Source organism: Adiantum capillus-veneris, chromosome 14 (assembly GCF_014529385.1).
Source record: "Adiantum capillus-veneris isolate H3 chromosome 14, ASM1452938v2, whole genome shotgun sequence".
NCBI classification, from domain to species: domain Eukaryota; kingdom Viridiplantae; phylum Streptophyta; class Polypodiopsida; order Polypodiales; family Pteridaceae; genus Adiantum; species Adiantum capillus-veneris.
This window is the reverse complement of record NC_140944.1, coordinates 23,055,336-23,071,452: the sequence shown is the minus strand read 5'-3', so window position 1 is coordinate 23,071,452 and position 16,117 is coordinate 23,055,336. Positions and strand designations below refer to the sequence as shown.

The following is a 16,117-nucleotide window of genomic DNA, read 5'->3' as shown; positions in this document are numbered from 1 at the left end:
TCTTCAATGTGGTTGACACAACAATGCGAGGCAGATGTAATCACAGCTTGGAACCATCTGAGGATGTGGGAAGATGACACCTTGGCTACTTACAACCAACTTTTTTGGGATACCTTTTCACCGGCTGCTTCTTTTCGGAAGGTTTCTTTCTGAAAAAAATGTAGGGGTATTGTCGCGGATTACACAAAGAGATCAGGCGATACTATTTGAAACGGAAGTCCGAGAGAATTTAACGACTCATGGAACATGCTAGGGAGAGTTTATCCATACACTTAGGCTCCTTGACTCACACAAGGGATGAGCGAGTGTCTAAGTCATCTGAGAAGGAATTATCTAAGGAGAAGAAAAAAAGCAAGAAGCAATAGAAAAAGAAATCCAGAGGGCCTTAATTGACAGTAGAACAACGTCGAGAATACTACAAAGAGGACAAGTGTTATGGTTGTGGAGACGTTGGGCACATCTTAGCTAAGTGTCCTAAGAAAGAATCAAAGGAGAAAGCAGAGGATAAACCAGAGAGTTTCAAAGCGGCAAAGGAGCAAGCAAAGAAAGGGAAAAGAAAGGTAGGACTTGTTCTGGATTTTGTGGGGGCGACCTTAGACCATGGGGATGAGAGTACCTAGCTTTGCAAAGCGTGGGGCAAGGTACGAGATCAAGAGGTTCATATATTTTTTGATGGAGGAGTCAAGGCCAACTTCATTTCACTAGGGCGGGTTGAGTAGGAATAATGCCTAAAAAAATGGGACCACATATGGATGTGGATCTAGCGGCACTCGGGCGTGAGGTCGCCATAACATCTATCATTGTCAAACTTTGGTTGCATTGTCAGTGGTATTTAGGGTATGAGGACTTCTATATCCTACGTCTTGAGGGATGTGATATATCTTGGTACTACAAGAACTGTGTTGTGGTTGACTATCGCGCAAGAAAGAAACATTGAAAAATGAGAAGGACAAAGAAATTATCCTTGATGTAAAGTTAAAGGGTGAGTCCGTCCCACTTGTATCGGCTTCGGCCATTTCTAAAGTAATGAAATCCATTCTTTTTGTTTACACGATTTTTTTGGAGAGGTTTGGAAGAACATTAAGGTTCAAATTTGTTGGGTTTAGGATCATAACGCCAAAACTTTTTGGACACTCTAGCCAATTGTTTCTCTGAGGGTTTACTTTGGGAGCTACCTCTTTAGAGATATGAGGATCACACAATTGAGTTTATTCTTACCGAACCGGCCACCTTACAGAGTGAGCAAAGCCTAGAATGAGAAAATAATGAGCTAAGTAAAAGAACTTTTAGAAAAGGGTCTAATCCAACCAAGTACTTCACTTTTTGTTCACGAATGTTTCTTTTTCGTAAAGAAAGATGGATTGTGGAGAAGGTGCATTGACTACAGGACCTCAACAAAATCACCATCAAAAACTTGTTTCCAATACCCACGATGGATGATATACTTGATAGGCTATTGGGTTCTTTGTGCTTGAGCATAATCAATTTGAAAAGCGGCTATCATCATATCAAGATCGCTCCTAGAGATGTTTACAAGACCGATGTGGGGCATCCTTCGCAATTGTATGAGTATTTGATGATGCCATTCAGTCTCACAGATGCTCCCGCAAGGTTAACAGGATGATGGACCTGATTTTTGAGAGCAGAGGCAATTTGTGGGCGCTTTCATTTGATGGCATCATCGTATTCTCCAAGAATGAAGAGGAACACATGAAACATCTCTTACAGGTTTTTGAGGGACTGCGGAATCAATGGGAAGAAGAGCGAGGTCTTCGTGCCAAAGATACACTTTTCGGGGCACATCATCTTGGTAGTAGGTGTGGACCCTAAAGTTGCTCCTATTCGTGATTGGCCAGAACTAAAGAATGTGCATGAAGTTTGAAGCTTTTTTGGTATGTGCTCTTACTATTGTCGACTGTTTGCGGAGATTGCTTCACCTTTGCATACCGTGACTCTGTAGGGTGTTCCTGTAATAGACTTGGTATACCCGAAGCCAAAGATCAAGAGCAACTCACGAACAGAAATTGCAAATAACTGAACTGAACTTGAATATATATATATATATATATATATATATATATATATATATATATATATATATATATATATATATATATATATAGAGAGAGAGAGAGAGAGAGAGAGAGAGAGAGAGTCGACACGGAATGGTGGAGTTCCGTCCCCAGATGCAATGACCCCAAAGGTTGACACCCCTTTTGGTATTTCTTTTTATTGCTTCGCAAAGGTACAATGCCCTAAGGGTCCAGCTAAAGGTACAATTCCCTGAGCGTCCAGCTCTTTGAGAGTCTGCGTCGAGATCTCTCTCAGAGTGGCCGTCAAGCCGCTTATAAATAATGCAAGGGATGTCCAAAAGCAGAGCCCCAAAAGCTCTTCATTTAAAAGCACTTGCATAAAAAAGCATCTGCTCTCAAAAGCTCTTCATCCAAAAGCAGTTGCATCAAAAAGCATCTTGTTATGTCCCGCTTTTAGGAGAGGGGATGTAGCCTCGACACCGTCGGGATGGGCGTCCAGTGTCCGAGCGGACGTAGTCTGAACTCGGCCAGTGTGGCCGGCCATTATTATAAAAGGGAGGCCAAGGCCGCATTTGCAGTTATCGATCCCCACTGGCATAGTGCTAGTGGTTAGCCCATGAGGCTAGAAGTGTGCAAGGTCACCTCGAGGAGGTGAGGCCGGGTGGTATGGTACGCTTGGTCTTACAGGTGCACACCTACGTCCTCGGACGTTGGCCCCAGCATGGGGGAGCTGCCGGATGGTGGCTGTGGTCGGGTGGTTCGTCCGACCCGTGTCTGTGTAGCCGGGAGATCCACTTCGCGCTTTCGTTTCATGGTATCAGAGCTGGCTTGGCTGCACGAGGGACTGTGTGAACACCTACGGATTAGTTCGAGTTGGATAACCTCAATTTTAATGACTAATTGCTGAAATCGCATGTTTTTCTTCTCGTAAGTTTGTGTGCAGATGATAGGTTGCTGATTTTTACATATTTTTACTTATATATTTACTGAGTTTTATTGGAAAAGCATAAATTTTGAGTAGCGCGCAGGCGCTTTGACTGATTTCTGTATTGGAATCAAATTTTACAGAAGGAAAAAGAGATGGAGCATTGGAGCATTTGCCTCTGTAAAACTCTCTGAGAGAGAGAAAAAAAGAAAGCATTGACTTTTCTCTCTCTATCGCCTCTAGTGTGGAGCGAAGAGAGAGAGGTGTGCAGGTAAGAGAGTTAGAGAATGGGCTTGGGCACCTGTAGGTGTTGACACTGGGTGTGCAGCTTTCACAGAAGGGCGATGTGCTGAGAGGGGACAAGCCAGCGTGTCAGCTTGGGCGAAGAGTAGCGTGCTTGGCACAAGCCCGCACACACACATAAGTGAAAGCCTGGATTTGCCATGCGTCATCCTTTCTCTCTCTACCTCCATGCGGCATGGATTGCAGATCCTGCGTTCAATTTCTTTTTCGTCGGCAGCTTTGTGTTGAGTTTTTTTAAACGCCTACAGCCACTTAAGTGAATTTATTAAGTGACCCCTAATTTTTAAAGGGTGGCTAGGACATTTTGAGTTATTTAAAAAATAAGTCTGAAACCTGCAACTCATTAAAAACATTTACAGAGAATGAGTTTTTTGCAGAGAAACTCATTTTTCAGCCCTCTGCTTCTCTCTAGTGCTACTCCCTCTCGCCTGCTCACGCCCTTGCGCTCCTGCCATCGCCTGCTCATCTCCAGACGCTCACGCCGACGCGTAGAGCTCTTCAGAGTATAACTTTCGTGACCGAAAAGTGCAGAAAAGGGCTTGGTTTCGCGTGAAACTTCTAGTTTTTCACGGACTTCACCATGGATTCCTCCAGCTCGGATGCACAACGTGATGGCGCACCGAGTAACATTCAAATTCTGTTCACGCATGCTCTATACACATGGATCACAAGCACTTTTGAGAGCTTCGACCAGCATATGTCCACTATGGAAAACGCGAATGTTCAGATGAAGGGGCCGTGCAAGGATTTAACGGCCGGCTTACCGCTCTGGAAAATACAGCTCAATCGACGACTGCGCGTATTTCCGAGAGTTAAACCCATCTCCAGCAACTACGGATGTAGGTTGCTGCTTTTGGGCGTTCACATGGCGGTCCAACTGCCACGATTCTACACAACCACAAATTTCTCAAGAGAAGAGAAGGAATGTACGGAACTGGCCGTAAATAACTGGCTTCACCAGTGGACCACGTACTTTGACCTCCATGGGGAGCATGATGAACGGAGGATTCAAACGATTCCTCTTTATCTGCATAGTAAGGCGCTTACCTGGCAGCGTGACATGACAGAGAAGCCTACGATGTGGGCTGACTTCTGTGTGAAATTCAAGAGGGATTTCGCCAAAGTAAATCCTTTGAAAGCTTACGCCAAATTGCAGAGTCTTTCGATGAAACCTCTGTCTTTTAATAAGTGCACAACGGAAGCACTTACCTTCTGCAAGGTGGACTCTACTCGTGCTGTGCACATGTACTTGCTGGGATTACATGAGGATTACCATTGGGCCTTAATTATAGATAAAGCTCTGACTGACGTCGAGGGTGCAGTGGCAAAGGCCATGACGTTCCATTTAATAAATGGAGCGAATTGTGAGAAGAAAAGAACTTCAAACCATTAATCCGGTGAGGGCGCTTTGAGGAAGCGATTCCGATTCCAGCGAAGGTCCAAATCACCTCTCAAGAGAAGAAGAAAGCAAAAAAATGCTTTAGTTGCTGATGCAATGAAGAAGGGGGCTTGCTTCGGATGTGGCCAGACAGGTCACCAAATCAAAGACTGTCCCAAGAAAAAGACTAAGAACCCGCAGGGTCGTCCTTCGGTTCAAATTCACGAGATCTCAGGTAACACTGATGTTATTCAAGCTGAAATCCATCACCTAGCGCACAGTTCATGCACTAATTGTACTTTTAGCACCAAAGTGTTTGATAAGCATGATCTTCTCCGTTTCCCTGGAAAGGTCAATGGTCACGACATGTCACAAGACGGGCACTTCGTGCCAATAGAAAAGAACAGACTTTTAGCACTTCATTAACAATTGAACTGAGAGAGAGAGACGACATGCGACACGGAGTGGCGGAATTTCACCCCAGAGAGTATTGGCCACAAACCTTAGCGCCCCTCTCGGTATTTCTTTATATTGCATCAACACAGTACAAGCTGGTACTCCAGACTCTGCACCTTCTCCAAGAAGCATGCCAGAGAATGAGCCCTAACCTCATATTTAAAGACCCTTGGCCTGAAAAGCAGTTACAATGAAAAGCCTTCAAAACTCAAAAGCATTTGGTCCAAAAGCAATGCCAAAAAGCTATCAGCGTAAGTCACGGAAATCCGTACAGTCCTGCTACGTCAGCACTGCCAGCGTAAAAAGCGGAAATCCGTACAGTTCTCCCACGTCAACACTGCAAGCGTGAAAAGCGGAAATCCGTACAGTTCTGCCACGTCAGCAGTCAGCGGAATTTTCGAAAATCTGTTGCTGCTTCTTCTGTTGCTTCTGCTTCTGCTAGGGTTTAGGCCCCTTGGCCGGTAGCTCCGTTCTTCAGTAGGTCGACACGTCAGCAGTTTGTTACATCTCCCCTTCTTGAAAGAGAATAATCGCTTGCGATTACAACATATCTGCAAAACAACTCAAGTTAGCTCAAAAAAATTTCCGAGGAACATTCCAAGGGACATTCAGTTTGCTCTTTTTGTTAAGGAGTTAGCTTCTCCTCTCGGCTCTTTTGATCAAGGAGTTAACTTCTCCTTTCGTCCAGATCGGAACTCTTGATATTCCGGCGTAGTAAAATTAGCCATCACACCCAAACCGTACTGATCTTCGACGGGTGTCTTGATGCACTAAAATTACATACCCACGTAATCTCATCCAATTAGGAATATTCAGTAATTGGCACATCACAATGCAACACAAATGCTTACATATGCATGTTACAAGACACAACAAACAGCGCTGCTGAGCACTCCCCCGAGACAAATAGTTTGCGGTATGAAGCTACTCAACGACTACCTCGTCACCTTCCCCGCAAATAACCTAAAAAGGTCTGGGCTATGAGCTCAGAAGACTGTACAACCAAACGCTTCCCAGACCGCAATCTGTGTCGCTTGGAGGTTCAAGCATACAACCAAACGCTCCCCAGGCATCGGCCCAGAGGTTTTCTAGCATACAACGGAACGCTCCCCAACCATCGACCTGCGTCGTTCCAAGGTTCAAACAATACCAAAACAATATTTCTCACTTCTCCACTGGGAGTAAAATCACCAATCATTGAAACCAGGAACAAAATCAGAGTCAAACAATTCAAATCAGCACCAAGATAGGTTCAAAACAGATACCATCCATTTCAAACAGGAGCAGCAAACAAGTTCTCAAACAGATTCTTAGACAAAATTCAAAAGTATCCAACCAGAAAACAACTAGAGAGGTCATTTAGGGCTTTGTTCGGACAACCGAACTTTGAGGACAACTGGCTTGCCCTTCTGCATCACGGTGATGGTTCGGTTCTGAACTTGGAGAGTTGCATCATTCTTGTCATGCCAAGTCATGCCCAAGAGAACGTCGCAATTGCCCAACTTCATAATGTGGAAATCGGCTTTTCCATGATAATCTTGTATAGTCACTGGAAGTGCACCAATGAGCAGTACCACTTTCTGAGTTTGCCTCGTGGCTAGCTCAACTTCAATTTCTCCACCCTCTGCATCATAATCAACGTGCATCTGCTTCAAGAATTCTGGATGGATGAAGCTCTTCATAGCTCCAGGGTCAAAGAAAATAAGGGCTTTCAAGCTGTTGACTTTTCCATAGGCTTTGCATAATTCATTAAAACTCTCGAGGTGTATACCATAAATATCGGGTACTAGTCCAACATCAGGTCTAGCCTTCTTGGTCGGAGGTGGCCCCGGGGATCTGTCTATCGTGGGAGCAGAAGGTTGCAGTGAGGACGTCGAGGCTCGCTCATGACATGTATTGAACGTATGCCCTCTTTGGAAACATTTGAAGCATCGGCCTTCTTGTAACAAGGAGTCTCGTTGATGACGTGTCAGACGAGGCCGTTGAGGTTGGTTTTCATGGGATTCCCGAGAATTTGTTCGTTGTTGCCGGGAGTTCTGGTTAGTGGCCGGAGGTTCTTCTGTGGTAAACTCCAACTTTCCTTTCATGAGCTTGTAGCCGACCGCGGCATGGTCCATAAGCTCCTGCATGGTAGAGACTTGCTTGGAGAGACAATATTCCTGCAATGGTGATGGTAGTCCAATGGTGTAGCGCTCCCACTGGTCCTCCAAGGGAATGAACTTAAAGAAGGACACCGAAGGCACACGTCGAGTAACCTTTGGTTATAGTCGTCCATGGTTTCGGCGGCAAGCATCTTCAAGTTACTCCACTCTGCCAAAATCCGGATTTCAAACATCGAAAGTCATGTAACTACGTGCAAAAACTGTCTTGAAAGCTTGTCAGGTTCTTGAAGAATGCGGTTGTCTCGCAATTGAACTCCACCATTGCATAGCATTATCTTTAAGAAATTCCACTGCTCGAGAAATCTTGGATTCTTCTGTATAGTTTTCCAAAGCATAGATGTTGTCGAATTGCTGTAGGAACTGCAGAGCTTTCTTGCGATCTTTCACCTTGGAAAAAGTGAAAAATTTGACTGTCGTGCCGCCATCTTTGAAATCTTTGGGTTGGCTAGGTGTATATCCCGGGTATGGATAATAAGGGTATCCATATGGGCTCTAACCATTGTAGCCTGGTGGCGGTGGTGGTGGAGGTGGGGGCAATGGCGGTGGCAAAGGCGGTTGCACTGGATCAGGTCAGATGGTTGCACCATATTCCTGAAGACTCCCCCGATCGGAACAGACGGCTGAGAAGGTTGCCGATTGGAAGCTCTTGTACTTTCTGGTGCCGGAGGAGGAGGTACCACCTGGGGCATCAGAGGGGGTAACATGTAGCTCAAAAATTGTTGAAAACTTTGTAGCATCGGAAGATTCTGCTGAGGATGTTGCGAAAGAATGTCGTGAAGCTCGTTGAGCAGAAACTGCAAATATTCTGCTGAATCCATGAATTCCAAGTCTTGGGTTCTTTATGGCTTATGCCCTGTAAGACACAGCGATGAAGACGGGAGCGCTCTCGATGCGCGATGAAGTAAGGGTGGGAGTCGCTAATAAGTCCAGAGTCGGAGGCCGAAGGTACATTCCAATAGCTCTGTCTGCTCTTATGTAGGACCGGTATGCTTTCAGAAAAGCACACGCCTGATGCGCTGATACCACTGTCACAAGACGGACACCACGTGCCAATAGAAATGAATAGACTGAACAGACTCTTAGCACTTCATTAACAATTGAACTGAGAGAGAGAGACGACACGTGAGACAGAGTGGCGGAATTCCACCCCAGAGAGTATTGGCCCCAAACCTTGGCGCCCCTTTCGGTATTTCTTTATATTGCATCAACACTGTACAAGCCGGTACTCTAGACTCTGCACCTTCTCCAGGAAGCATGCCAGAGAATGAGCCCTAACCTCATATTTAAAGGCCCTTAGCCTGAAAAGCAGTTACAGTGAAAAGCCTTCAAAACTTAAAGGCATGTGGTCAAAAAGCAATGCAAAAAGCTACCAGCCTAAGTCACGGAAATCCGTACAGTCCTGCCACGTCAACACTGCCAGCGCAAGAAGTGGAAATCCGTACAGTTCTGCCACGTTAGCACTGCCAGCGTGAAAAGCGAAAATCCGTACAGTTCTGCGACGTCAGTAATCAGCGGAATTTTCGGAAATCTGTTACTGCTTCTGCTTCTGCTTCTTCTAGGATTTAGGCTCCTCGGCCAGTAGCTCTGTTCTTTAGTAGGTCGACACGTCAGCAGTTTGTTACACGTGTCCGTACTCCTTGATAATGGAAGCTCACACAATTTTGTGGATGCAAAATTTGTGCAAAAATTGAGCCAACAAATGTGGGACAGTGACCATGAGTATCGCGTGAAGATGGCTCGTAGTGAGGATATGGATGTATGGAATCAGATGGTTCCAGATTTGTCGCTCTGACTACAAAGAGAACTTGGATTTCTATATCATGCGCCTGGATAGAGCAGATGTTATTTTAGGAATTCCATGGTTTTATGATAAACAAGACTCATTGTATATAGACGATGTACATTACTCTCTTCTTTTTGTTAAAAAGGACATGCCTCATGTATCTGTGATGCTTCGTAATCAGATTTCTGTAAACAATGGTTTTGCAATACCGCTTTGGAAATGTATAAAGATAGAAAGTCTTTTGATGTTGACTTTTATCAGTGTGTACTATCTGCTTGGTTCGATTCATTAGTGCTTGGTACGTCTGTCACTGAATTTCATAAAAGTATTTCATGTTCTTCTGTTGAACTTCGGGATTCCGACGAATTCAATTTGATCCAAGAAATCATGACTAATTTCAAGGATGTTTTTTCTGATGATCTACCTTTTTGCTTGCCGCCTTCGAGAGGAGTAGATCATAGCATTGAGTAAAATGGAGGAGGACGAGATTCAGCGGTAGCTAAAAGATTATCTCGACAGGGGTTCTGTTCGGCCAAGTAAATCCCTGTGGGAAGCGTCTGTGTTGCTTTCTCGAAAGAAAGATAACACTATGCGCTTTTGCGTGGATTACAAGGGCTTGAATAAGCTCACTGTCAAGAATAAGTATTCGCTCCCGCGTATGGACGATCTAATAGATCGGCTCCATGGAGCGTTGTATTTTACGAAGATAGACCTGCGATCAGGCTATCATCAGATATGGATCAAATTGGAAGATGTTCTTAAGACAGTCATTATGAATTTTTGGTCATACCTTTTGGTTTGACCAATGCTTCCGCTACATTTCAACGAATGATGAATGATCTATTGAGACCGTTTCTAGGTAACTTCGTTGTTGTATTTCTCGATGACATCTTAATCTACAGCCGAAGTTTGTCTGAGCATTTAGCGCATATACGTGTTGTTCTTGAGATATTGAGAACCGAGAAGCTTTATGCTAAGGCTTCTAAGTGTGAATTCTTCAAGAAAGAGCTTCTATACTTGGGTCACATCATTACTCGCGATGGAATTTGCATCGACACTGAAAAGTTAGATAAAGTGCGAAAGTGGCCATAATTGAGGCAGTCCAGGGCGGGCAACAAGAGAGACGACCTCTTAACACCCCTCAAGGCTCTCAATTGGGACTGGGGCAACCACAAGCAAGAAAAAGAAACAACAAACCCACAACTAAACAAGTGAACGGGCACCACCTAGTTATGGGATGCGAACTAGGATGCAAGAGAGATTTTGTCACAACCAAGAAGAGGTGCAACAAAACACACACAAACAATCTCACACTAAGACACACACCAAATGGAGCAAGAGAGAGCTAGAGCAAAGGGAAAGAGAGAGGAATGGAACTTGCGTAATACCTCGTTTGTGACTTGCAAATGGAGATGGTTTGTTACAATGCTACCATAGAGCTTGTATAAAAACTAGCCCAATCATAGTGAATGCTAAACAATGCCAAGACACACACACTGTCTTAGGGTGTGGGAGATCTCTCGTCACAATACCCTCTTACAATGGACACAAATTTGGATTTGAAAACGCACTAAGCACTTTCTCAAACAAGCTCAAATGATAGAACTTACAAGACACAAGTCACGTTGCATTTTCCAAAGAACTTTACACAAGTGGAATGACGAAGATTCTGAAGCCAAGCACGTCTTTGAAGCACCAAAACCTCAATTGTTGATAGTGGAGGAGCATGTACAAAAGTGGTTTGAGATAGGGCACTCAGACTCTCTCACTTTGCAATGTGTAGCATCAAAGCTTCTCTCACACAAAATGTGAAGCTCACAAGGTGATGACTACACTTAAATCTCTCCTAGCATATAGAGTGTTGGGGTGCTTTGTGAGATATTGGAGATGGTTTACAAGAAGGAGAGGTGCCTATTTATAAGTTGGAGACCTCTCATTAAGATTATTGAAAATCCTAATTTACAAGCTAATCAAATCAAGATTATGAAATTTTTTTTAGTATTAAAATATAGTGGGCCTTCTTTGTCTGCATGAGTCATGGATGTGGACTCAAGAGAAAGGGATTATTGATGGTAGATAGGGTGAAATTAAAGAGTTAATGAAGGGGAGAGAGAGAGAGAGAGAGAGAGAGAGAGAGAGAGAGAGAGAGAGAGAGAGAGTTTTTTTACTATGTACATGTCTCGAAGTGAGGTGCCTTTTAAGGTAAGATCAATGGATTTTTTGTGTTAGTAGGTTATTAGTTAGTGTTAGCAATTATTAAAATGTTAACGATATATTTACAATGAATAAAATGAGTTGAAGGGTTGAAGGAGGATGGGTGAATGAAGTGAGGGAATTCTTGTGATGGTGAAGCTTTGAAGAAGTTTGGACTCACCTTTGTGTAAATCGTCAAAAATGGAAGCCGACCTTCTTCTTCTTCTTCTCTTCTTTATGCCGCCTCCGTCAAGGTTGATCACCACGAATAATAGAGTGATACATGTTCAAGAATAGGAAGTATGTATTTGTTATCTCGTCTTACCTTTCTTAATCCTCATAAATGCCTCTATTATCTCTGATATCTGCTCATAAGCTGAGGTGAACTGCCTCCTTGTTCCATCATGTACCTGTTTGTGGTGACTATCATCAATTTTGGAGTAGATCAGAGACATGAATTTGAAATAACTGTAAATGTCAATGTGTTAAGAGATCTTTAATGACAAACATATAAGTTCCATGTAGATCAAAATATGACATTGTATTAACTTTTACGTCATGGCATTATAGATGCTCTAGCTATTTTCTTGGTGGAAGATTAATTTTACATACAAGACACGAATAAGAACATAGATTTTTAAATTTCCTGTAGTGGATAAGCAAATAAGTAAGTGCCTCTGATTGTGTTTGTTTGAGTGTAGATGGGAGTGCATACATGGTATCCAGGAGCAAGTGAGCAGTACATTGCAAAATGCATGTAAGCCTATCACTAACATGTGCCTTATCGTCACGTTATTTACTACATTCTATCAGAGAGTTTGATTGCCTCTGTGAAAAAGGTTATATTTTACTATTGTCACTGACGTCTAGGGAAAAGGATGCAGAAACCACCTCCAAGGATCTCGGTTTCCGAGTTTCAGGATTGCAGGTATGTTGTCAACCCATGAAAGCCTTTCAGAGAGAATGGCAGACTTTTGTTTTCATTTTCTATAGATGCTGGCAGGAGGAAGCGTATATCTATTTTCTTCTTTGTAAATATGGTATCAACGGGGTTGAAATTTCAGTTATTGATGGTTCTATAGGTCTTTAGTTCTGCTGCAAAAAAATCATAGCTAATCAAACACAAAAAAAGGCAAAAAACATTCTCTTGTGTAAGGTAAGGACTCACCTGAGATAGTACAAAGAGTGCAAAGTGTTATAACATGCAATGGGACATGGGAACATCCACACTCATGGCCTGTATTGGCAGCAATGTGGACCACCCTTAGCGGAGAAGAAGTAACTGCCCTGCCAGGTACCTGCCTCAACTCAGAGCTGCCTTGAAGGTAATCTTACTGGCCCTGTAGGGTGTGAACCACACATCTTATATAGTCTCAGCAGGAGGCACGAAACCCCCTCAAAGATACGTAAGCATTGATCCCTGCATATGCACCATATAGTGAGGCTGCTAAAAGCTCCCTGTGCTCGGGACAAGATCTGTAGAGGTAGATCCGTTGAGAATCTGTGAGATACCCTTCCGCATTTTGAATTGAAAATCTATCAATCTTCGTCTCATAGCCAAGGGCAAGCAAGGCCAAGAAAGAGGGGGAGAAACCAAGTGAAGATCATGCCAGAAAAATGATGGGTATCGGGCACAAGATCTGAAGCCAAAGCTGTTGTGCTCTTGGACAATCCCAGCTCCTTTGAATGACCACAACCATCAGATGTTTGGGAATAATCACACCTTATTCTAACCAACTCTCCCAATGCACATTAGTTTGAACCACCAAAACCTATAGAGTGGCCTAGTACTGGTGTCTGCTCCAAAATCAGCAAAGAAGCCAGAGGAAAGGCCTTGTCGTCATGAATGCTTAGATGCAGTTGATGTTCCACCTTGCCTAGCTGTTAGGCTGTGGAAGCCTTGTTGGAGCAACCTAACCTGGTGATGTCACAAGACGGGCACCACGTGCCAATAGAAAAGAACAGACGGAACAGACTTTTAGCACTTCAATAACAACTGAAGAGAGAGAGAGAGACGCTGCGCGACACAGAGTGGTGGAATTCCACCCTAGAGAGTATTGGCCCCAACCTTGGGCCCCCTTTCGGTATTTCTTTATATTGCATCAACATAGTACAAGCCGGTACTCCAGACTCTGCACCTTCTCCCTCCAGGAAGCATGCCAGAGAATGAGCCCATGGCCTCATATTTAAAGGCCCTAGGCCCCAAAAGCAGTTTACATGAAAAGCCTTCAAACTCGAAAGCTTCTGGTCCAAAAGCAATGCCAAAAGCTGCCAGCGTAAATCACGGAATTTTGTACAATTGCCATGTCAGCAGTCAGCACAAAACATGGACATCCGTACAGTCTACTACGTCATCATGTTAACGCAATTTCCGGAGCGTCCGTACAGGTCTGCTATGTCATCAGTTGGCTGCGCAAGCTGTGTGTGGGTCTTGCGTTATTTTAATCCTTTATATCACTTGGGCCCCATCGGACGGGGTCCCATAGGTTGGTAGGACTTCTTCTTCTGCTCTTACTTGTTCTTCTTAGGGTTTAGGCCCCTCAGCCGTGATCTGAAGTTTGTGACAGGGGAGGGAAAAAATTCCCTCCAATCCTGTTTCCCAACTATCCTACAAGAGTCGTGCTACGACCAGCGTTTGGCAATCACACCATCGGTGAATGTGCACTTATTACGCATGCTTAAAGAAGCCTCATTTCTCAAGGCAGGACACCACTCCTCCCACAATCGGTCAAACTGCCATGCATACATACCGACATCCTCTCTCTTGTTCCTCTTGCTCTACATAAGCCTTTATCTCTTGCCACACATCACTCAGAATTTCAATGTTCCCGTATTGTCTCAAAGAGGCTTCTTTGACTACTTCAAACCTCAAACGGCCGATGGATCATGTGCTTTTGCATCTCTCTTAAATCGCTTAAGCCATACTCTTGCCTCATTCTGTAGACATAAGCCAAATAATTGTAGCAGAATACATGGATCTCAAATCCCTCTCCATATACAGTCCGCCTCAGAATCTTCCACAAAATTTCTTGCATCCTCTTGAGCAAGACCATAAAATTTTGCAAAGACCTATGTCATCCTACTATATTCCAACCACAAAAAGAAGAACAAATTTCCAACTAAGTAATGGGAGCCGGGGAAACGAGAACAATAACGGAAACTGAAACAAAGATGGAACAAAAAAGATTTGAGTATTAGGGAGTTTTCAGTAAGTATAGGGAGAGAGGGGAATGAAAACAGAAACGGGAATGGAAAAACAAGGAGATTTGCGTAACTAAACTCCAACTTCTTCAAGTCCACACTAAAGGTGCATAATGCAAAACCCTCCCAAATGGGAGCCTTAGAGACATGATAGAAGGAGCCGGAGCGAGGCACCTCTATGGCTTGACCTCTTTGGGTTTACGAAATCACAAACTTACCCACTTAAAATACCTACAACCACAATTCTCAACACTGTCTTTGGATCATGTCACAAGGTGGGCACCACGTGCCAATAAAAAAGAACAGATTGAAGAGACTTTTAGCACTTCAATAACAACTGAACTGAAAGAGAGAGAGACGACACGCGCACAGAGTGGCGGAATTCCACCCCAGAGAGTATTGGCCCCAAACCTTGGCGCCCCTTTCGGTATTTCTTTATATTGCATCATCAAAGTACAAGCCGGTACTCCAGACTCTGCACCTTCTCCAGGAAGCATGCCAGAGAATGAGCCCTAGCCTCATATTTAAAGGTTCTTGGCCTAAAAAGCAGTTACAGTAAAAGCTTTTAAAACTCAAAAGCTTCTGGGCCAAAAGCAAAGCCAAAAGCTGCCAGCGTAATTCACGGAAATCTGTACAGCTTGCCACGTCATCAGCCAGCGCAAAACGGGGAAATCTGCCCTTAGGGTTAGGGTTTCTGGCAGCAAAATTAGGGTTTGCAGGTTTTAGGGTTAGGGTTTTCAGAATTAGGGTTTCAACAGTTAGGGTTTCTGGCAGAAATTAGGTGCTCTCGGGCAACCACGTCATCACTTTGTGACACTTCTTCTGTTACTTCTTCTTCTTAGGGTTTAGGCCCCTCGGCCGGTAGCTCCGTTCTTCAGTAGGCCGACACGTCAGCAGTTTGCTACAGATCAACAATTCAAGCCCTCGGTCATGGGTATGATAGTGAACGCCCAACTGGAAGAGAAATGGCCGAGTGGACAAGAGAGACAGGCCCAAAACCCTAAAAGACAAAATCTTGGACTCTTGGAGAGATTTTTGTAAATCGTGCTGACATGTTGATGTGGGAAGCCATACGGATTTCCATGTTTTGCATTGCTGGTGCCACGTGGCAGGCTGTATTAAACCACTCATTCATTCCATTACATTAGGTATAATAGGGAGTAGTAAACCTGCGGGGCGCATGAAGCTTCTCACATAGATAATCCACCAGCTCTCCTTTGAAACGTGGACCCTTTTCAAAAAGTAGCTCCAATGGCATGCCAAATTTGCAGCAAATATCTTCGTATACAAATTGGAAAACATGTTTGCTTGTGATTTGCTTAACAACTTTGGCTTCGGCCCACGTGGATAGATAGTCAACAACGATAAGTATGTAACATTTGCCTCTAGATGTTATAGGTAAAGGGCCTATTGCATCAATACCCCACTTCTCAAACACATCTTATGCCACAATGGTGCCTCTAAAATCTGATTTGAGAACCCTAGTTGCCATGCTTTGGCATTCTTCACAAGACCTGCACCAATGATGAACATCACGGTGGATGCTCAACCACATACCCCTCCTGGAAGATTTTATGCAAAGTGATCTTTGAAGCAAAATGACCACCACAAGAACCCTCATGATTCTCCTTTAGAATCTTGTAAATTTCCTCTTTCCATGGCATGCTTCTCATCACAAGAGCA

At 43.9% G+C, this 16,117-nt stretch overlaps 1 protein-coding gene across 1 annotated transcript in view; it reads left to right on the top strand.

Moving 5' to 3' along the window:
- The window catches only part of LOC147442085 (inositol polyphosphate multikinase alpha-like), a 95,238-nt gene that overhangs the window by 22,235 nt on the left and 56,886 nt on the right, over positions 1-16,117 (top strand). Inside the window, exons 4-5 of the mRNA XM_086528388.1 lie at positions 11,935-11,990; positions 12,104-12,161. Of these exons, the coding sequence (XP_086384514.1) occupies positions 11,935-11,990; positions 12,104-12,161 (114 nt within the window). The remainder of the gene's footprint in view (positions 1-11,934; positions 11,991-12,103; positions 12,162-16,117) is intronic.